The 24235-nt window shown below is 33.5% G+C and overlaps 2 protein-coding genes across 5 annotated transcripts; one reads left to right on the forward strand and one right to left on the reverse strand.

Annotated features, from left to right (window-relative positions):
- Positions 1-490: 490 nt before the first annotated feature.
- On the forward strand, positions 491-9268 carry LOC123227611 (putative deoxyribonuclease TATDN1). The gene is made up of 12 exons (XM_044652671.1): positions 491-615; positions 718-738; positions 847-947; positions 4634-4691; positions 4789-4832; positions 4953-5033; positions 5512-5582; positions 5686-5796; positions 6634-6716; positions 7593-7809; positions 8222-8305; positions 9021-9268. Exons 1-12 carry the CDS (start codon positions 594-596, stop codon positions 9088-9090), a joined length of 963 nt encoding a protein of 320 aa, XP_044508606.1. The 5' UTR covers positions 491-593; the 3' UTR covers positions 9091-9268.
- Positions 9269-16332: 7064 nt separating this feature from the next.
- On the reverse strand, positions 16333-22678 carry LOC123228303 (nuclear transcription factor Y subunit A-2-like). Of its 4 annotated transcripts, none has more exons than XM_044653655.1 (7): positions 22487-22678; positions 21376-21695; positions 21194-21291; positions 20203-20496; positions 18502-18611; positions 17599-17739; positions 16333-17140 (listed from the first exon to the last, which is right to left on the reverse strand). In XM_044653655.1, exons 4-7 carry the CDS (start codon positions 20426-20428, stop codon positions 16715-16717), a joined length of 903 nt encoding a protein of 300 aa, XP_044509590.1. In that variant the 5' UTR covers positions 20429-20496; positions 21194-21291; positions 21376-21695; positions 22487-22678; the 3' UTR covers positions 16333-16714. The 4 variants fall into 4 exon arrangements, with proteins under 4 accessions (XP_044509590.1, XP_044509589.1, XP_044509591.1 ...); XM_044653654.1 differs by having other exon boundaries at positions 20884-21291; XM_044653656.1 differs by lacking the exon at positions 21194-21291 and having other exon boundaries at positions 17599-17673.
- Between the last annotated feature and the right edge of the window lie 1557 nt (positions 22679-24235).

A 24235-nucleotide genomic window follows, 5' to 3' on the forward strand; every position in this document is an offset into this window, starting at 1 on the left:
TATATAAATAGATTGATTTACAAACAATAAAAATATAATAAACAATGTTTAAACAAAAATAACATTTTGAAATTGAAACTGTGATCCTATGAACAAGCTCGTTAGGCTCGGCTCAATAGCTCGCTCGATAGTTCTGCTCGATGGCTCGCTTGATAGCTCGACTCGTTAAGAGTAAGCGAGCCTAGCTCAATATCTCGGCTCGTGAAATATATTCGATTTTCAGCTCGATATAGGCTCGTAAGTAGCTCGGCTCGGCATGTATTCCGAGCCAGGCTCGTTAAAGGCTCATGAATAGCTTGCGAGCCAACGAACTCGAACACGAGCTGTACTTTCATTACGTTCGACGAGCTCGAGCCGTGGCTCGGCTTGAATGAACATTTATTGAGCTGATACCGAGTTTGCCTGTGTTCGAGCTCAACTGGGCTTAAATCCAGCTTGACTCGAAGGCTGTGCAATTTGAAAGTTATAAGATTTAAAAAAAAAAAATTGAGGGATGTTAAAATCTATATATCCGGCCCTAAACAAGCCCATCGGGCTTTCAGCTTCCTCTCTCTTCTCCTCTTACTCTCGGTAGCTCTCTCTGCCTGATTTCAATGGCGAGTGTACGGATGATAGGTGAGTAGGCTCAATCAATTCAAGACACTCAACTTATTCTTCTCTTACCATCTTTATTTATTTATATTTTATTAGTAATCTCATTGTTTCTGCTCTAAACAGATATAGCAGTTAACTTTACAGGTCAGTCAGGCATTTTGTCGAACACTTTTACCTTCTACTCGTAATGAACGCTTCTTATCTTCAATTTTTGTTCTTTGTTTCTGAGTTTAACCAATTTTAGTCACTCAGATGGCATGTTCAAAGGAATGTATCACGGCAAGCAGTGCCACGTGTCCGATATCGCCACCGTTTTGAACCGGGCATGGAGCGCCGGTGTTGATCGAATTGTTGTAAGCATTTTCTTTTTTACTTTTATGAATTATGTTCTAATTTAATTTAAATGTCATTTATTTGGATTACCTTGTGATGAAAGACTCCTCGTCTTGTTCAAATTGCTGTGTGATAGAGATAATTTTTATTTTATGTTTGGATTTCATGATGTTTTGAGGCTTTGAAGATAGCATAAATATATTCTGCCGTAAGCACGAGTACTCTTATTTTAGAATCAAATTCCTTTTGATTGCTTTCAAATTTTCCTTAGAAACCCTGAAAAAGGAATCCATACATTTTTTTTTAATTTATTAAAGGTCAGGATAGAAGTATAAAAGTTGTCTTCTGAGAGAAAGAAGTGAAGGACAAAGATGAGCCAGTGGCTGGATTTTTCTAAACACCGTTTTGGGATTGTTATCAACTGTCAACTTGGATTGCAGACTTGATCTTAGGCTAGTTGCTTTGCAAGCTTGAAATTCGGAATATAATTTGGAGCCTTTTTCTGCTGTCATAATGAGGATAAGGGAACCAAAAACCAATCCATTGATTTTTCCCATTTGAAGTGGGCTCTGATGGCTGCTTCAGTATTAGCTTTTGCCTAGTTTTCCAAACCTTTTATCTTTGATATAGATGCTTCCGGTATGTGAATTGGTGCTATATTAACTCAAGATGACCTACCCGTTGCATATTTAGCAAGAAACTGAATAGTTTATTGTAACAAGTGTCTACATATGTCTAAGATTTGTTCACCATAATCGAGGTTGTAGCTAATTGTTGTCAATATCTCTTAGGCAACCAGTTTACTATTCGCATTGATCAACAAAGCATCAGAGAACTCATGGCCAAGTTGTCCAAACCCTTGAACAACAACGTTTTTGGTCAAGTTGGGTTTTGATTTGATTGTATAATCCAAGTAGCTTGAACAAGGTACGTGACACACCACTGAGGCAATCAGATGGGGTGGACTCAATTGTGGCGTTGACTTCTCTGATGCATATGGCGAGTAGCCGAATGGCTTCATTAGTGAAGGAAATTAAAGTTGAACTACAACAAGGTAATGAGTTCTTGCAGCTCATCCATTCCATTGTGGCTAAGCCTAGGAATCATTCGCAATACCTTTGGTGTGATGGTCTATTATTCCAGAATGGGTGAATAGTGTTACCTTCAAACTATCAGCTCAAGGCTCATATTTTGTATGAGTTTCTCTTGACACCTAGTGGTGGTCAGGGGAGTGTATGCAAGACTTTTCTTTGGGTGTTTGCTCATTACTATAGGGTGATTTGAAGCAAGATATCTAGGAATCTGTTCAAACCAATCTTGTTTGCCGGATTACAAAATAATAGACTTTGGCTCCTACTGGTCTCTTGTAGCCCTCACCAATTTCATTGACATTTTGGGATGAGTTGCCCATGGATTTCATTTTCGGCCTTCCCCTCACCGAAAGGAAGATAGTGGTTGTGGTTGTGGTAGACTAACTTTCATAATATGCCCATTTGGTGGCTTTGCGACCCAATTCATAGCCACCAAGGTTGTATCAACCTTTGTTGCAAAGATAGGTCGTCTCTATGGAATTTCAAAATCCATTACTTCAGACCACAATCAGATTTTTGTGAGCCAGTTTTGACGTCAGCTCTATCTCTTGAGTGGTACTGAGTCAACTTTAACACCATGCCCCACCCTCAGATGGGCAGTCAGACTTAGGTAACTAAATGTCGGTTAAAGCAATGCTAAGCCATTGATCTTCCCAATACCTGGTTACAATTTCTTCCATGGGCAGAACACTCTTGCAATTCCTTTTGTCATTCTTTGACTAGACACTCGTTGTTCCAAATAGTTAGCGCCGTACAACACCTGCACTTATTCCATATAATGGTCTGCATGCTAATGTGGAAGATTCTATGCTTCAACGACAAGATTCTATCCTCTGCCAACTCAAAAGCAACATGCACAACACCAAAAACAAGATGAAACAATTTGCGGATCAAAAGAAATGTGATCTCCAGTTCAATGTGGGTGACAGGTTCTAGTAAAGCTTCAACCATACAGACAACTTTCTCTTGCACGCCAAACATATTCCAAGTTAAATCGACGGTTCTATGGGCCCTTTATGGTGATGGCCAAGTTTGGGTCTATGGCTTATAAATTTGGATCTACCTTAGCCCTCCCGCATCCATTTGGTCTTCAGTATGTCTCTATTGAAGCCATTTCACAAATATCTAACCTTTCATACTCCTACCTTGCCTAAGCTCATTGTTGATGGTCACTTGTTGATTCATTTGGTCGTGATTTTGCAGGGCCATCAGATTGCCAAAGGTGGCACCTTGGAGATTGTTTAGTGGGAAGGATTGCTGGTTGAAGATTCCATTTGGGTTTCCTTGCCAGAGTTCAGTTGTCTTCACCTATACTTTGACCTTAAGGGCAAGGTTCCAGATGGGAGAAATCTGATACAGACCTAGTTGGAGATAAAGAGGCTGGGAACAAGGAAAAGAAGGCCATCCAGATTGAGGAAGGCACCAACAAGGGATTACATGTCCATCTATTTGAGTGATGGTGTGGCCAATCCTGCATGTGACAATGGGTGAAGTGTGATGTCATTAGTGATAGTCGTGTGACAAGTTGTTTAGTCAAGTCTCCGGTATGAATTTAGTTTTGCTTAGTGCTTTGTATTATGTTATGCTTGGATTATGTGTCATGATGTTAGTAGTTGTTATGTTACCATAAGAATCTTCATATTATGTGGGGAAGCAATGAAAAAGGAGGCTGGATTTAATCTGAATTCTCTCTTTTCTCTTTGAATCTTCTGGAGTTGCTGTCATCCTTGAATTGCCTAACTTCCCTTTCTGATCCTTGCTAATATAGAATCATCCAGAAGCTTGGTTTTCCTGCTATGTTTAAGCACTTCAACATACAAAATAATGTTGGCCCCTGTGATGTTAAATTTCCTATTTGATTGTAAGGCCTAGCATGCTCCCATGGGGACTTTTCAAGCTATGAACCAAGACTCTTTTCTGGCCTTATATATCGCATAAGAAAACCAAAAACTGTGCTCCTTATCTTTGTTTCTGGAAAAATTGTGATCGCGGGAGCTAAGGTCAGAGATGAGACCTACACAGCCTTTGAGAACATGTACCCTGTCCTGATAGAGTTCAAGAAGGTTCAACAATGATGATACATGTTTGAATGTAGCCTCTCCTCTGCTTTCTTCCAAGCGCAGTTTTGAAAAAGACGGATTCAAGTTTGAATTGATGACACATGGACTTATGGAGCTGGCATTTAGGCCTGTTGTTATGTCGTTAGGATTTCCTAATATGGTCCTTGTCAGTCTTACTATCAATGTGGTACCTTATTGGACTAAAATATCTTTTCTTATTAGTTATGTGGTTTAGAGGGAAAGGCAGAATGAGTGAAGCACATTCTTTCTTTCATGGTGAATTTTATGTGGACCGAAGCTTTTGGTGGATTTTTGTAATTACAGTTTTCTTCCAATTTTGATAGAATGTCATGTTAAGGACCAAGGTCTTCCTGTAATGATAAATTTTTCTTGGCTGTAAATTCTCATTGTCTACTACTAAATGGATGAAATTTCAAAATTTATTTTTAAAAAATATTATTGCATGATAAAATGGGTGAAGGAACTTTATTGTTGACTATTGCAAATCTTGGTTAATTTTGATCATTGTAAATTTGGAAAAGTTGATCCTCACAGGTGACTGGTGGGTCTCTGGAGGAATCAAAAGAAGCTCTAGCCATTGCTGAAACTGATGGTTTGCTTTATCCCTGTTAAGTTGTCTCAAAATTTTACTTTTAGTTTTGTATATGAACTTGGGTTTTACTTGTTTGAAAGCCTGTTGTTTGTTACAGGAAGGCTTTTTTGTACAGTTGGTGTCCACCCCACAAGATGCAAGGTTACTTACTGTTTCTTTTTAATTTTATTTTGTATGATTGTTGTGATGTAACTTGACTACTTGTAATTATGTGGGCTGTTTCGAGATGTTTGTGAATGTTGTTTTTGTATGTTATTTCAGGAATTTGAAGAGAGTGGAGATCCTGAAAAGTATTTTCAGGCTTTGTTGTCATTGGCCAAGAAGGGAATTGAGAAGGGAAAGGTATGATTTAAATGAAAAGTGAAGGTTATGGTATTTAAAAGAAAAAGGAAATGTTTACTTATAAATTGTAAATATAAAAGATACTATTACCAAAGTTAGCAGTCTAGTTTGAAGAGAGTGATTAGCTTTGTGTTATGTATGCCATTGCTAGATCTTAAATAAATGTGTACCGAATTTTGAATTTTAGTTGTTAATTCATCTCTCGTCAGTGTGGCTCTGTGATTAGATGATTGAAATACTACTAGAGTTTATGTTCTAATAATTGTAAGAAGTATCCATGCATTTAGAATCTGTTAACAAGTTTCTGTTGATTTAGATATAAAGATCCATTTCTTGATTACAATTTCAGTCGTATGACCCCCTTGTTAAATGTTTAGATCATAGTTATAAATTTTTGTACTCCTGAATAGTACATAAGACATCCGGACTCCAAATGAGTTGTATTTTATGGTAAACTTACATATTAAATGCATATAAGGTAGTGGCCATTGGTGAATGCGGATTGGACTATGACAGGCTTCACTTTTGCCCAGCAGAAACTCAAAGGAAGTAAGTGGTGACTGAGGCTCTTCATGTTATTTATTAGTTGCATAGTCCTTTCTTACATTCAGATAATCCATGTTTGCATCACCTTTTGTGACGTAAAAACTAGGTATTTTGAGAAGCAGTTTGAATTAGCGTATGCAACAAAGCTGCCAATGTTCTTGCATATGCGTGCTGCTGCTGAAGATTTTTGTGAAATTTTAGAGCGAAATAAGGACAGGTGAGATTTCTTGATTCTGTGGCTTTCAAAAATTGTGCAGAATGAAAATCATCACAAAACCCTTTTCTCCTTTTGCAGAACTATACTCTTTTGCACTTGCACTCAATGAATGATTGCTGCAATTGTGGATTTTTTACTTTCCAGAGTATTTGTGGCTTTTTCCTTATTGGGAAAAACAACTGTTATTACCATTGACTATAGGAGAGAAATTTAAGCTCTGATTTACCCCCACCTTGTCTCTGAAGCTCTAAAAATGTCACTCCAAAAGTGCAACATTTTGTTTTATCAGTCAGAAAATCTTTACCTGTGCTTACGGATATTTAGAGGAAACTCCAACATAATTCTGCTAAATGGCTGACACTATATGCACCCTTAAATTAGCCTTGACACCCCTATTTTAAGTATAACAATTATTAACTTTGTATGTGAAAAATTAATGTTGCAGCTAATTCCAAACTAATAGATCAACATGTAACTATGTATAAAAGAAATTAAAACAATTTTTTCCTTTTTTTGTAACAATTGATAGGGAAATTTATAAAAAGGTATTTCCATTGATAAGTTATCTTTGACAAAATCTTATTTCAGGTGTCTTTCCATTCAATTAAAGAGTCAGTCTCCTAAATTAAATTGATATATGTATTTATTTTCTTAATTATAAAAATTTTCTGAGTAAAAATATAATTCTTCCTTTTTTAAATAGTGTGGCGTACTTCGAAGAGAGGGTGTGGAGAGTTCTTTTAGAGGTGCATATAGCTTCATTCTGCACAATATATAGTTAAATTATCAGATGACTTACATGTCTGCTTCTTTAATAAGTTATCTTCTTATTTTTAGTTTCAGTGCTGGAGTTACCCATTCATTTACAGATAATGCAGAAGATCGTGATAAGCTTCTTTCATTCAGTAATATGTATATAGGTGAATATTCTGCTGTTTTTTGGATAGCCTTTTCACATTTCCATCCCTTTGTTGAATGCTACTTTGCATGCATCTATCATGTCATATTTGACCCTTAAATGTCAACTACCGCACCTGATGGATTTGAAAATGAGAGCTGTGCTGAGTAAAACAACAGAAGATTATATCAGTATTAATACTTTTGGTTCTTATTGGCCAATTTCTTTAATTGAAAGCTACACGTTAGGATGTAAAAATTTTCTGTATATTGCCTGTAAAGATCAGGCTGTTTGTAATGCCTGAGGATTTGAAATGATGATATGAGATTTATGAACACTGGAGAGTATTTTATCAACAACATACATGATAATTAAAATAAATTAACAATCTGCTGAATGAGATAGAATCATATAAAACTGATGCTCCAAGGTGAGTGATGTAGTATAAGAGAGCTTGTAGAAAGGGAATGGTGGGATGAAATGTTGGGAAATTATATAATAGAATCTCATCTGTTTGTGATGCTACACCTCAACTTTAACCTCTGGATTTTTTTTTCCTTGCATTTACTATTTTGTTAACTGTCATCTACTTTCTACAATACAATTTGATAGACAATTCTTCAATCTTGATTAGATGTATGTATCCTCATATAATGAAGCCATAGGAAATCACAACAAAACTGGTGTATGATAATTCCTCAAATTTGTGGAGTTTAGAGCTCCCATTTAACTTTGATCTTATTATTATTTTTGATGGATAAGACATTAGAAGATATTTGTCTTTCTCTTCTATTCAATCATATTGATTTAGAAGAATATTTCATGGAACGTTTTGGTGTTAAAGATGTTACAAGTGTAACGTTTTGATGATGTTGCTAACATCTTTTTTACTGAGCAGGTATAAATGGTTGCTCACTAAAGACAACTGAGAATCTTGATGTTGTAAGGGGCATACCTGTTGAAAGAATGATGATTGAGACAGATTCTCCATATTGTGAAATAAAAAACACTCATGCTGGGATTACTTATGTAAAGTCTACATGGCCTTCAAAGAAGAAAGAAAAGTATGATCCAGAGTGCATAGTAAAAGGCCGCAATGAACCTTGCCTAGTTCGGTGAGTGCCAATGTTTTCTTCTGCAATATTGTATATTTCTTCACCTCAATAAGAAGGATATCTTATTGCATGAGAATCAACTAGGAAATCAATTTCTTTGAATGGAATTCATTCTTGATATTGAGTATTCTGCACTACTATAAATGTGGTGGCGGTTCTACAATCTGAAGCTGCTAGATGAGTTTGGCAAAGCTTTGGATACACAATTTTGATTTTGTCATGGCATATATAAATCTTTTAGGTCAGACAACTCACTTGTTTATCCTTTTAGTGTGCCATATTCTGATACTAAGACTTGGTTTTTGTGCATTATATGCATAGATCTTCTGTAAAAATGTTTCCCTCTGTTACAGAGTATGTTTAGTTTTTAATTCTTATGCACATCCTCATATTATACCATTGTGGTTTCCAGGCAAGTTCTTGAAGTTGTGGCTGGGTGCAAAGGTATCAATGACATAGATCAACTAAGTAGGACCTTATACCAGAGCACCTGCAGGTAATTTTGTCGGCTCTGTCAGAACTTTTTATTTTGACATCTAATGAATCATTCAAGCATCCGCCACCACTTGGCTGAATTGATTACTTAGGCGCGTTTAGTTTAGATAATATTTTATTATCAAAATTGAAATATTACCTTGAAGATAGATTACATAGAAAATTACTGGGTGTAAATTATTATTCTATTTGATAAAATTTGATAAAAATTGGTAGGTATAAATAATTATTGTGTTTAGTTAGAGGTAATAAAAAATACTAGCATATTATTTTACTTAAATGCTTTGGGGCATAATTATTTAAAAATATTTTTTATGTTATTTGTTATATTAATTGAAAATGAAATTATTTTTATCTTAAAAAATTAATAAATAAAGATGCAATTATAATAAAATCAAGATTATTTTAATAATTTTTCAAAACCTTATGTAGAGGCATATCTTGTATTATCTGTTATATTACTATTGATAATAGAAAATTATCAAAATTAAAAAAAAAAACAAAATGATGTAAATAATAAAAAATAAATTATCACAATAATCTTTTTATACCTCCAACAAACTCATCTGTAGAGTTAATATTTTGCCGATTTGGCTGTTTATGTGTCAACTAGGAACATTCAAGTCAAGATATACTGCATTCTCATTGTCATATTGCTTACCATTATGCTTGACAATCCTTTTATCAATTTAGAAATTATGGCTATTGTTTTGCAGGGTCTTTTTTCCTCAAGACTTGGATTCTGCCGCAGATGCTCTTCTTGCTGGTCCACATAATGTTCAGTGAAGAACTGATATCAATTGTAATTTTACTTGAACAAACTCCTTGTAGGACTGTTTGATACTCAATTCCTTTTCAATATTGAAGAATACAAAGTCCTAGTTTTTCATCAGAAACTGAGTTTTGGCATAGCAGCAGAATTGCTTGGACAATAATATGAGCTTTAATAGCCTATTTGTTCTCATATTTTTGTTATAAATGCTGAATATCAAGTCAGTCTGGATCGGATTGAGTAGGGGTAACAGAATACAATCAATTTTCTTCAAGAGTTCATCCATTAATTATAAAGTTTTCATCTCTTCATGATTGAACATTATCGAATTGCATCTCTAGATGATTGAATTGTTCTGTTGCCTAGTAAATCAGTATCCATACTGCAGCATCCACTCTTTATATCTTGCTGAATATATGGGTAAGATTCTGCTTTGCTATATTTTGTATAGGGATGGCAACAGATTGGGGTGAGGAGGGGATCCATCCCTGTCTCTGTCCCTGTAGAGGATATCAATCTCTGTCTCTGTTACAGAGATGACAAGGATTTCTCATCCCTTCCCTCTCCTACCTATCCTTGTCTCTGTGGGAAAAAAATTTTTTTACCTTATCTTTTAAATATAACATAAATATATTAAATAATAAAATTAACTAAAATTAAAACTAATATACTATTTTAAATATCACAAATGTCATATATTAATCATATTATGTATAACAAAAATATAAATAAATATAAAATTATAATGGTATGTTAGTATTTTAAATAAATATATTAATATAAAAGGGATAAAGACAAAGACGGGGATAGGGATAGGGATAGAGATGGGGATAGGTGTAGGAAGGGGACACACATATCCCCGTTTTTGATAGTTAGGATATTTTTTGTTTTTATCCTTGTTACTATTAGGGAATCCTTTCTCTGTTAGGATCATGGATCCTAACTTTAAATCAAAATTGTCATATCTAATTTTGCAGTAATTCTCTTGTACAACAAACTCAACCCTGACCAAAAGGACTTTACCGTGAACTTCCCTTCACATTTTTGTTGCTCTCTTATCAGGGTGAAGTATTTTGTAAAACAGGAGTCAAAATGTAAAGGTAATATTTCGCAGAATACTCCAGTAATACTCTATTCAATTTTTAGGTGGTGTTGGCGCAAGAAAATAATTCACCACTGTCAAGACTGTTTTTTGTGTTTCTATCCTATGCTTGCACTGAAGTAGGTGAAACTCTTGCAGCAGCAACATTCAATAGTAAAGGTCGCCCTTCGACCTCCTAATTGAAGAATTCATTACATAGAAAAAAAGAGGAAAAGTTAACTTTCGTTAAGAAACTTAATGTGTCACTAGACCATTTTACCACTGCGTTCATGGTGTTTAAGGTAGATTCTACATCCTTGCTGGTTTCAAACGAGATAAACCCGATTCCTCAAGATCTTCATGTGTCCCTCTCATAGATGACCTTCGCACTCAATGTTGGATTCTTATGGGGTCAAAACAATGATGAACACAGCCAAAAAAAAAGAAGAAGTTAAAATATACATTATTTAGACTACGAGATCAGTTTACAGGTGTATTATGCATGATATAATTATAGTATTCAAAACAAGCATACAATGTCTAGAATTCTCATTCTTGTTGGCGGCTTCTTCGTCTTTAACCAGTTTGTGTATCACTTTCGTTCCAATGTACGTAGGATGACTTTGAGGTATCCACATGAGGCAAACAACGGATAAGCTCTGGGGACTGCTAGGTCCCTTAACAGCATGGAGCAAAACATAGAGCGTATGTAAAAGTGAAAAATTGTCTTCAAAAGGTCAAATTTCCATTAGTTTATATAGAAAACAATGAACAAATGTTCACATGAATTATATCATATAATAATATCGCGCTAAATTTGTGATTATTTAGATTTTTGAATATATAATAAAATCAATTTGAAATAATAAATACTCGTTCATCTGTCATGAATGCCCTGACATTTATTTGTGACACTCACAAATATGATTTAGGGTCATTTTAGTCATTTTATATAATTGATGTTTTTGAATTGTTGAAAAATGGTTAAGTGTTGATGAAAAAGTGATTTTTAATTTGATGAACGGTCATACATGGAAGGTGTATGCGCATTCATATGAGTGCCAGATGGACGATATAAATATCATGTCATACTAGAAAATTTTAGAGGATGAACGACCATTTATAGATGATGCACAACCGTTCATATAGCTATGATATGAATCTATTTAAGGATCATGTTCCACATGATTTAAACATTATCCAAACCTTCCATAATTCAATTTCAAATTTTCATACGTATCTTCTTTGAATCAGCGACAATAGAGTGAGGAACCCCGACTGTCTAAGGAGTTTTCAGGCAATCTGAAAGAGGGTATTATGCTTCAGTTCTTCTAGCTAGGTGAAAGGTTAAGTAAGAATCATGTAAAATCTGTTCAGGTCTTTATTGGTTGAATTGTGTTATTTCATGGGATAGGAATGAGTTAAGAAAAACCGGTTACATGATTATATATGAGATGGAATTGATGTATGTAGGAGATACAATGGTTGATCATGGAACCATGTTTAGGATTTAAAAAATGATGAGAATATGTTTTGTGTGCATGTTATTGAATTGATCTAAATAATAGTTGGACATGAATATGAGAAGTTGCTATAGAAATTATGTATAAGTCATAGAGATTGAATTGACCATGTAATACTCATAGGTATGTTTGAAAGATAATTTTGTCATTTCATATTTGTTTCGAGATTAGTATTGAATGTGACATGAGACAAGAATATGGTTATGGTTAAGTGTTAAAAATTAGGTTCTTAAGTTAATAAACAACTATACATAAATATGTACACTAATTCATTTGATGTCACGTAAGATAAGTGAATAACGTAGAAGTCATATATGAAATTTTAAAGGTTTGCACGACCATGTGTGGTGAGTGCATGCCCATGCATGCGGTTACAACTTGATTTTATATAAGATACGTTATTGCATCAATTTTTGTCATTTCCCATATCTTATACAATCAGTCTTTATTCAAATTTGAAAGGGTGTTTTGATAATAAAGGAGTCTGACAAGCAAAGGAGGCATTCGACAACATCAAGTTGTATTTCCGGCATCAAACTTTTTTGCTTGGAGTCACGGCTATTAGAAGAACACTTCAAGTTTGAATCTTTCTGAAGTTTGAATGGATTTTCTGATTTTAGTTAAAATATTGTGCTAAGATATGGAGTGCATGATTAAGTTCTTCTTAATCATGATCATAAATTACTACGAATATTAAATCTGCGAATCAGTATTATTGATTTGTATCTGCACATGATAGGAATGGACATGATGTATGACAGTACAAATGAACATGAATTGAACAGTTTTGCTGTTGTCTATTTTCCTATGTTTAGAAGCTTAAAAAAATAGTCGGTAAACTAATAACCTGATCTGTTTGTGGATAATATTTAAGACGTATTTGTCACCAGAAATACGTTAAGAACAGAAGAATTGTGTTTGCCATGTTTAGTAAGGAAAACTATGCCTAGACAGCCTAAAAATGGCATTCTAGATGTGAGTGCACGGTTGGTTAAGGACTGGCACAATTGTGACAAATGTCAAATCATAGTATACATACATGTTGTATAGTTGTGTATAGGAAATGCATGACTATACGTTATTTAGGGTAGAAACATTGATGTCTGATGGGCGATTATATGAAGGACACTTATGAACGTTTCTGACACAGGATAATTCATAGTGAACAACTATGCAAAACGGTTTACAACCGTTCACGAGGGTGAAAGGATAAATATACCTTAGGTTTATGTATGACAGTGAAAGAGATCATAATTGTTCGTGACATAAGTATGCATAATTGTCTTGGGGACAATTATGCATTAAGTCACAATTAGATATGATTTTGAACGAGGAAGTTGTATGTAAGAAGAGGGGATGCACACTAGTTAACCCAAGATGTACATACATGCATTAGAACAAAAAATAAATGGACATTAATAGTAAATGTTCATTTGTTCGTAGTAATGTCCCGATAATTTATAGGGATGCATAGATACATAGAAGTATCGAGTCATGTCAAAAGACTGCACATACGAATTAGCTCATGAAAGAAAATTCAGTTAAGGGTGAAAGCTCGAAATGACTATGAGTTATAATAGTGGCACTCAAGTGCATGCACAATAGTTAAATGAAAGCATATCATAGTACAATTTTTCATAAAGATGAGTTTTTATGCATGCTTTTCTAGAGTTAAGGTGTAATAATATTTTGGAACTGATCCCATAGGACACATAGGTAGCTATCAATCCGTAAAGCATGTGTAGAATTTGATCTTGTAGGACACATGAAAACTTAGGGTATTTGTAGATATGTATCAGATATATTCTGTAGTCATAATTTTTAGAATACTCATTAAAACATGATTTCTTATAATTAAGATTAAATTCGAACTGAACCAAATTTGAACTTAATCGAGCTTAAACTTGACTCAGTTAATAAATAGTTGAGCCCGAGCTCAAGCTCGGCGAGCCAAAAAATGGTTGCTTGAAGTCAAAGCAAGCTTAGCTATACAAAACAACAACGCATAAATGAATGAAAATATGTATGAAGTAAAGAGAGAGAGAGAGAGAGAGATGCTTTGTGACTATAACACATCAAACTGCCGAACATTGTCATTGATTGGAATTGACGTCGTCGAACGCCTAAGTCTGGAACATGGAGTGGATGCACGAAAATGGAGACAGAGTGAATGACAAAAGAAGAAGAGAAGGCCAAAAGTAGAAGACAGAAGAAGAAGAAGCATAAACGCATGCATTAATTAGAGGGAAAGTCTTTTTTCCCTTTGACCAATGTGGCACGCATTAATTGGAGGAGAGAAAGCTTTCTTTGCTTTGACCAGTGTGCATTTATTAGATGTAGGAAAGTCTGAATTCATTTGGCCAATGTGCGTGAAGACAGAAGAGGCAAACAGAAACTTTTCCGTCTAATTAAAAATTTTAAAGCGAAACATACTGTTTACTTTAAAAATTTTTTAATAACACAAACGGTTTGGCTAGTGAGCCACATGAGCCGCTTGGCTACATAGCTTAAGCTCAAGCTCAAGTTTGGACTCTTTTATATTGCCATATAAAGCTCGAGTTAAGGTTAAATTAGTTTTGACCTTGTTCAAATCAAGTTTCGATTCAAATTCAATCCTATTTATGATAGTGTTTTTTTTTAAAAATATGTTTTAATTAGGCTTATTATAAAGGAGCACTTATAAGATTCTTTTTTATACACGCTTATAGTAAGACATAGTCATGACAAATTAGTCCAATAGTCTATGCAGGAAATGGAGATTGGTTAATGTGCAACATAGGAGGTCAATGTGTCAAATTCCTATCTCAGCGCAGACCAATCAAAACAAAGGAAAAATGTTTTAAAAGAAAAGGCTTTCACCACATTTTTTCATACATTGCATATAGAAAGTCATCATAATATAAGATTTAGAGGTGTATTTTAGATTATTGAGTTAAAGTCATCAAAGTTCTTAGACAAAAGGGGTTTCCCAAGATGACTGAATAGGATTGAAGGTGCTCCTGAGTTAAGTTAAGACATGGATTCCATGTTATTGAAGTTCTGAATCTAAAAGTGCACACTTGATGACTAAGTTAAGATAAAATAAGTATTTAAGTAATAAGGAGGGTTAAGTTATTAAGGTGTAGATTAAGTTCTCAAACTTATTGAGTAAATAATTAGTCAATCTTCGTTTCTTTATGTTTTGCAGGTAATAAGTAAGGATGACAATTGCAGTGCAAGGTCATTTAGCATGAAGCCAATATGAGGATAGATTAGTCATTTCCATGCTAATGTTTTATAAAATGTACTTTCAGATTATTTTGTCTAATGTTTGGTTGTGCTATACATATTATGTAATATTTTACTTTGGAAATCTTTTATACGCTTTTAGTGAATGTTCATGTATGGGCATTCTAATCATTTTTATAAAATTTTGAGTGTTTCATTATATTTCAAGTGTATCATGCTTTAAAAAGGTCAAGTTTAGTAATATTCTCCTTTCGAGAGTAGTATTTCTAGAGGGAGGTTTCACAAATTGGTATTAAAATATGGTTTTAGTATATAAAAAATGTCTTAAAATGTATGTAGTTAAATGAGAAAAAGTTTAAGTAACCCTTCACACTATGTTGACTATACCCGTAAGCCAACCACCGGTAAGTAAATTTAAATATTTCATACTAAGATATTTATAAGGGAAGAGAGGTAAGTCGGCATAAATTAACCAAAAATTCAACAGCTTGGCTTCAATAACGAGAAATTATTCAGTAGAAAATCTTAAATGATGCTTCGATGTCTTGTGAAGAAAATTATCAGAGTTTGAGAATTGAGAATAAAAATGTAGAATAAACAAATGATATGAAAATGTTTTGGTGAAGAATGAAAGGGTTTTCTGGGTATTTACAATTGTGGGGTGTGGGCTGGAAAGTTCACAAAAACTAATTATTTTTTGCACTCCCCTCACCATTAGTCAAGACCAATGTTTTCATGACCGAAATTGACCTTCTGAAGGGAAGGGTTTGGTCCAATCAATAATTGGATGGATTAATTAGTAGTTAGACTGATAAATTGTTTAAAAATAATATTAAATTTTTTTATAAAATTTATTATTAAATATATAATTTAATTATTTTAATGTAAAAAGAAATCAATGAAGAGTTATGTTTGTATAACCAAACTAGATATTGTTATGGTGAAAAGGGTAATCTAGTCTAATTAATGGTTAGCCGATTAATTGTTTTGAAATAATATTTTAAAAAATAATAATTTTTATGTAGATCGAGTCAAACTTAGTTTTACACCCAATCCAATCAAATGATTCAAATAGTTTAATTTAATTCAATCCGCTCAAATACGGTTTAATAGTTAATAGTCCAATTGGTCGAATCAACTGATTTAATCTAATTTTTAAAACCATGGTCAATTGACTATTGTCCAAAGGCGACACCAACAGTATCTAGGGCTTGTTTTTCCCAAGTCTCGGGCCCTAGTCCCTAGGCCTAGCCTGACCCGAGATTTGCCCTTCCCTGGGTCGGGAACATAGAAGCCAGGCTACTGAACATAGTACTTTGATCATAATATTTCATGTTAGCTCAAAAACTAGTGGGAAAAAGGAAAAAAAAACCACACTTCAATTTCTATCAACAAATGAAGGCGACATCTACAGAACACTTCTATTGAATAAACACTTCATAATATAACGATCAAGTAAAGCGTTTTCTTACATTGAGTACAGTACATACGCTGGAACACAAGTTATAGACTCTAAAATCCACAAACTCAAGACAATTTACATTCAAGACATGCACACTCGACCATAGTCTTTTTTTTATATCACAAACCCACATCTAACACATTTATTGGATGATGGGCATAAACCCATTTTATAGTCTAGATTTTAGGTTATAAGTTTTTTGAAGTGCATCCAGGTGTAAGCATCTCTAGCACAACACGACTACAAGTGCTGCATGGAATGGAAAGACCATAATGCTTAATGCGCCAGGAATGACTTTCCCTAAACCAAAAGAAGAGCCGAGATATCCAACGAACTTCTTTTGGTCACAGCAAGGAGGCGGGTTGGTGCATGAAGCCCCAGTCCCAGCCATCTGCTGCAGCAAACCACTGGTTGGGCAAAACAATGTCGTGGCCACTGTCCATATTTCCAGAGAAAGACGGGACAGATGGTCTGGGATGACTAAATGGAAAGCGAATGAAATCCCCCCAAGAGTACATGCTAGTCATCTCTGAGCCTGAAAGAGTTGATGTGTTGCAGTGTGTTTCTTTTGAAGAACTCAAATTTCCACTCTCAGATTTTAGGACTTCAAAACTCTGAGAAATAGGGGGCAGCAACGGTTGTTTCTCAACACCTTTCTTCTCCTCTGTTCTGCCATTCTCTTCTTTTATATCTTTTTTGTTCAAGAAACGGCCTCCACAACCCCTTGGCCGACGAATGGCATGGAGATGGCGTGAATAGTGCATATATTGCTGAAACCAGACAAGGAGGAAAACCGTTACAAGTTACAAACAATGTTGAAGGGGAAATAGAAACTTACAGAGAATAGAATTTGTTGTGATATTGGTTATGACAAATATAAAATCTCATGAGCTACACATATTCACAAGGTCCTATATTTTGGCAATTTGTAGACAATTTCATTTGGTCAAATTATTAGATAACTTATAAAAACAAAGTTAACAAAAACCGCAAAGAAACCCAATAACTGGAATTTAGTGCTGCAATATACTGAACTCAAAATCGCTTAGCCAACCAATCAATTAACAAAACTACACAATCATATAATGACCAGATCAAAGGATAGACTTGTCACATTTGAATAAGGCCCGGATTATTTTCTGAAAGGGAACCCATCAAGTTGGTCAATTTTATATGAATTTTTTTTATAAACAATAACATATTGAGAAATTGAATCCAGATATCATACCTTGCGTTTGGAAGTCCTTTTATTATCAAGTACAGCCTTAGCACGTAACTTCCGGCGCCTTATGATTGCATGATACTGCTTAGCATTAACATATATTGGTTTGTCAGCACTTGACAGGCTTGGTGGCAGCATGATCCGGCCCTAGTTTATTGTGAATAAGTATATGCATAAATCAAACTTGGCCAGATGTATAATATAGTCAAATGTAATCATTTGCCTAATGCAAAGACCAGATGCTTGACAATATAAGCTACATCTCTTCTTCCAATCTACCTTATGCAATTATCTTCTTGTGTTTATATTTCTTTCCTGTTTTGACGGGTCTCCTCCATTCAACAATGTTGTCATCATGCATATCCTAAATGGTTGAGAACATGATATTCCAGGAATACAGTTTTTTCTCTCATCCAATTTTGTAAGAGACTAACACATGATTATTTTTCAATGATTAGATCCTAAATGCAACTTTTGGCTCATTATAATGTTAAATTTATAACCAAATTAATTAGATGCCGAATTTCAAGCTCAAAAGTAACATGCTGTAAAATTTTTTAACCTCATAATATTTACTAATAAGATTCTTAACTAAACCAGAAGGACAGAGATTAAGGAATTTTTATCTTCCTAGTTTGTTTATTTATCTAAACAAGTGTGTCCCAGAAGCGGTAACATGTTGAGATGAGGATTCTGCTTTTTCATGCAGCAAAAAAACAAAAAAAAAAAAATTGCAAATATAGCCACATAGACATTATGCCCATGCTAAAAGGAATTATGGGAGACATGCAGCCAAAAAAAGAAAAAATTATTACAAATAAGCCGAGGGTACTCCATAATATTGATGCAGCCCATGAATGGAGAGAAATAATGTATTAAAGAAAGTATTGAGTATAATAAAGTTCTTACCATGGGCTGCCCAAAACTTATCTCAAAACAAGCATGATTTTCTGGCAGAGTTGATTGTAGAGAATTGGCACCAGGATGCTTGTGTCCATCTGGGGAACTTTTGCAATCACCTGATGAGAAACTAGGATGGTTAAAAATAATCAAAACGAGATGTTCTGTATAAAAAGAAAATTACAACTATTGATACCTTTCTTTGTAGTGATAAATCAAGATAAGTCAGCAATACTAAGTTTCAAAGATGTTAGTAAAGCTCAGAATTCCTTCATTTTAATACATCTATGATTTCGTCTAAGCGAGTTATACTTTTGGTGTTCTTAACAGATATGCATGGAAACAATATGACATATAGGAAAGATGACCCAATACCAAATCTATCAGTCCATTTCTTCCCAGTGATTCTAATTTACAAAAGAAATAATTGACTCAAACAAAAGGCTACTTTTCCATTGTATGTTGGTTATTACCTCACCAAATGTCCTAGAAAAAGGATCATTTGAATTTCCATTTGGTGTCTCATCAATAAAGTTTTAGAGCAGCTATTTAACCCGAAAGCTAAAAATTATTATTAAGGAATTGACAAGCTCTTAAACAGGTACATTCACATGTAAGATGAAATAACAGAACCAAAAGGATGGAACATGTGAAAAATGGAGCAAACCAAAGTAGGATGGAAATTTTAACACAGAGAACAACCGAACCCGATATACACAGTATGTGAAATCTGAACTTTGGACTTTCACTCTGATACCATGTCAAATTACCTAAAATCTTAGCTTTTAGTATATACTAAGCACTAGTGTTAAGCCCTCTAATATATAAGGTAGAAACTTCACCAAAGACATTTTTATTTAGGAGCTATTACTTCTTCACATCTGTATTATATTTTGCTGTTACTATGCTGCCTATTTTCCAAGATAATCAGTTCTTGGTAGATTGGTACAATCTCACACAGAAGATTCTAACTAGACATCACAAAAAGAGATTTTTTACATCAATTTATTCTCCTTAAAATGAGAGACTCAAGGTCCCTTCTGCTAGCCTTTAAAGTTATCAATTCAGAAGCCTCCACTCTCTAAGTAAAATTTAGGCCTGCATTATCTGAATCTGAAAGCAGGCCACTGGCTTCCAAAATACTGACGAAGACCTTTAACTGCAACGTAATGAAAATCAATTATGATTCTGGGATATCTTTTTTCTCAAAATTAGAATTATTTTGATTCATATAACTTGGACTACTATCCTATCAAATATGTGTGACTTCTACTTTACTGTAGCTAATTCCCAAATAAGATCATCAAAATACTTGAATACCAAAACCATAGTCATGCTGCAGATTTGTAATTTGACTGAGAGAGAAATCCAATCAACAGAAGAAACAATAGAAAGGAATAAAGTAGTTATATGAATTTCCATCATCCTGAGACGAGCTTTTCATCCTCAGACAAGCAATGTAACCAGTGAAAAGTACTCTTCCCATTGCTGACAACTCTTGTGTTATAAACAGATTAGGAATCCTTAGGTGTTAAGAACCAATAACCTTTCGGCAAAGTCCACTGAAAGAGTTAATTTTCTTCCTCCTAGAAAGGCTTAAAGTTGAGATCAATCAACCATCAGGCTAAAGAGCAAGTACAGGATATTCATGGTGATAAAAAGTGATTAAAAAGTTTATGAACAACACTACAAAATAGGGAGATTAATTACCAGGAAAAGAAGTGAAATGTGTTGGCTTCCCCTTATCAAGCCTTGGAACTTCCTCTTCAATGGAGGTTTTCATGGAAGAGGATTTCAATTGGCCACAAGTTGCCCCATAAACCAGCTGAGATCCCAACTGACTCCACGAAGGTGCTGCTGGCATATATGAAAGTTGCCCGAATGAGTTATGCACATTCCATTCATGCTCTTTCAAATACACAGTTTGCATAGCCATTTCTTCCCTCAAAGAGTTCCAAGCAACAAGTTTTCACCACCTCCTTTTAAAAAACTTCCACAAAGGACCTACAATTCAAGTTTTGACAAAGGTCACGACAAATTCTCTGCCAACGTGTTAGTTGCCACAGTACCAAAGTAAAAAAGGAAAAAAAATTAAAATATTTCAAAAATCTAAAAGAAAGAAATCAAGTTTATGCCATATATAATCAGAAACACAATCATCATCTTTCTACCAACAGAAACCAAATATGTACCCAAAAAGTAAAAAACCAAAAAACGGAACCAGGTTGTTAGATGAAAACATTTAGAAGAAAAGAACCAAAATAAAAGGAATCAACATAAGAACACAAATGGATCATCACATCAGCATAAGTGAAAAAAAGATTGAAGCAAGATCAAAAGAGGAGAAAGTTCAATCCCATAGTCAAAACAAAAGGTGAAAGATTCACTCACTTTCACAATCCCAGCAAACGGTAGAAGAAACAACAAGACTGAAGCTAAGTGAGTTGGAAGGCTAAGAGGAAGAAGAAGAAGAAGAGAAACACCATTATTCAGGCCTCATGTCGGTACATTAAGAAGCAAAAGAATTAGAGAGAAAACCAAGAGCGAGAAGAGTGGAACCGTGAACTAGTCCTTTCACATTTCAGAGTGAACTATTTGTAAAGCAGGAGTCAAAATTTAGTTGAGGGTAATATTTTCATAGAATACTCCATTAATACTTTATACATCTTTTAGGTGCTGATGTCGGAAAATAATTCACTACTGTCAAGAATTTTCTGTGTTTCTATCCAATGCTTTCACTGAAGTAGGATAAACTCTTTCAGCAGCAACATTCAATTGTAAAGGTCGCCCTTTGACCTCCTGATTGCAGAATTCCTTACATTAGATAAAAAAGAAAAGTTACTTTTCATTAAGAAACTTCATGTGTCAGTAAACCATCCTTACCACTCTGGTCATGGCGTTTAGGGCAGATTCTACATCCTTGCTGGTTTTAAACGAGATAAAACTGAATCCTCAAGATCTTCATGTCTCCCTCTCACAGATGACTTTGGCACTAAACACCCCAGGTTGGTCGGCAAATGCATCTCTAAGACCTGTGAGTTGAGACCCAACAAAGATTTCTGGCATAGATCTTGTAAGGAGTATTGACAAAAGCCTGGTTACTACTCTGCATTCTTTGTCTCATAACTGCCCGCTCACCTTCCATTGGAGCTTCCAGGAAATATACTTTAACAATCCGGCCTCCAATTTGCTCTTAGCAGACCCTAACAAGGAAACAATGTTAACTCTGTATTTAACATAAAATGTTCCTCTATATTCAACAAATTATGGACACAGAATATTAAACTTGGGAAGTTTTCCTTTTTGAGAAGGAAGTTATGCAAAATGTTAAATTCAAATGCTATATAAACTTCATTACAAGCTCTTGTGTACAAAATGACATGACACAAAATAAATGGAAAGGCGACTATATGAATCAACTCAATAAATGTTATCAGTAACAATTAGAAATTTAGTATATCTACATTGTGCAATCTATCTCATTAGCAGTATCCGCAACTCCTGATACCCGATTTGTGTTTGTTAATATGGACCAATGATCACTCTACCACCTTAACCAACACGATAAAATTAGCATGAAGATTAGTAGATTCGTTTTTCTTTTTATCTGAATTCTTTTAAAATCCATCTGTTTATTGTTACAAATGTCAGTCTTCCAGCAGATTCAGCACCACAATTCAGGAATTTGCACTCAGAGTAATGTTACTAGAACGACATGTACAAGCCACATTCTCATTCATTAAACATTGTACTTTACCCTCCCAAACACAATATGTGGTTCTGCCATTGCGACTAATCTTACTAAAAGTACATCTACAAGTCAAGTATTGTCATAGACTTAATGTTTCATGTTTTAAGCGCGATATTCTAAGTTGCAAAAATTCCAAGTTGAGAAAGTTAATTCAAGAGACACTACTGTAGCAAGACCCTAAAGTTTAATTAAGAAATTAAAGAAATATCGTAAGTAAAAATTCCATGGGAAGAAAACACTTACAGAACCATCAAACAAACGGATGGTTTCTTTAGCTTCATCGACACTCCCCATTTTTACAAAGCCAAACTGAGAAGAATTCATTGAATAAGGCACGTTGCGAGCTGAGAGAAGGTTTGAAAGTTTGTTGAAGTTGCAGAGAGAAGATGAAGCAGCCATTGAGAGAGTAGAAGAAGAAGCTGCAATTATCGATTGAGAAAAAGACGGATACGAAAGAAAGGAAGGGAAATTGATTATACCAATATTAGCCTCCCGCCCACAGCTGGATTCGAACCGAGTTGAGCTTCAAACTTAGCTCGGTTTATATATAGTAGAGCTCGAACTCCTCGAGTTCATAGAAGCCAAGCTCAAACTCAGCTTAAATTCAATTCGATTTGTTTTGAACTTGAGTTTTTAACTATTTTGTTATTAAAATAATATCGTTTTAATATATATTGATTTAAATGATGTCGTTTTGTATCAAAATTTTTAATTAAAAAATTTAATAAGTAGCTCGAGCTCGAACTAGTATAGGACTGACTCATTTCAGATTTATTTAAACTAAGTTCAAACTCGAATTCAGTTCAAGTCTAGCTCTATTCCCGCTTTTAAGGAAACAACACGGTTGGCCACTAGAGGGCCTAAATTAATACATTAATATTATAAATATTATAAAAAGGTTATTTTGATAATTTATATTTTATTTTAATAATTTATATTTTATTTGATTGTAATGCATTTTTTATTATTAATAATAATATAATAAATAATATAAAAAGTAATTTGATTAATATTCTACCTTATATTTTAAAAGGTAACTAAAATAATTTTGATTTTATTATAATTTATTAATTTTTAGGATAAAAATATTTTATTTTAAATTAATATAATAATAATATTTTAGAATAATTATATCTAAAAATATTTAAATAAAATAATATATTAATATTTTTTATTATCTTTAATCAAACGCAATAATTATTTATATTTATCAAATTTTATCAAAAATATTAATAATTTATACTCAATAATCTTTTAACTAATCTATCTTTAAAATAATTTTTTAATTTTAATAAAAAAATACTACACAAACCAAATGTATCCTAAGAATTCTTCAAGCTCAGACAAATTTTTCTTCTTTTAAAATCTTCTATAATTCAATTAAAAATTAAATAAATTTAGTATCCATTTAAGAAGTTCTTTTTGTTATTTTTTTTTTCAAAATTAAAACCATTTAAAATTTTTTAGGATAGAAGCGACGGACACCTCTTAATTTTCTCTTCTAACTTATGTTTTTTTTAATTATATTTTAATTATTATTATAATTTTAAGTTAATAATATGATTTCTAACCTTTTTTTTAATTTGATTTAGACTTAAAATTTGCGCAAGAAGTAAGATATTATATTAAAATCATGGGCACACCTAATGTATGAAAAATGGTAAGAGTGTTAAATAAATATTTGTTTTCCTTTCTTGTTATATATATATATATATATATATATATATATATATATATATATATATATATATATATATATATATATATATATTCTTTATTTGATTATAATCTATTTATTCAATTTTTTTAATTTTTAATATTAGGATTTTTTATTGGATTGGATTGTATTGTAATTGTAAAAATTTAAAAATTCTTTATTATTAAACCAAAATATTATTCACACTTCTTCGCAGAGTTGCATATAAATAAAAAACATAATTATTGGTACTTATCCATGGAGTTGCATATATATAGAAACAATTTTTATATACA

This window comes from Mangifera indica, chromosome 10 (assembly GCF_011075055.1).
Source record: "Mangifera indica cultivar Alphonso chromosome 10, CATAS_Mindica_2.1, whole genome shotgun sequence".
Taxonomy (NCBI): domain Eukaryota; kingdom Viridiplantae; phylum Streptophyta; class Magnoliopsida; order Sapindales; family Anacardiaceae; genus Mangifera; species Mangifera indica.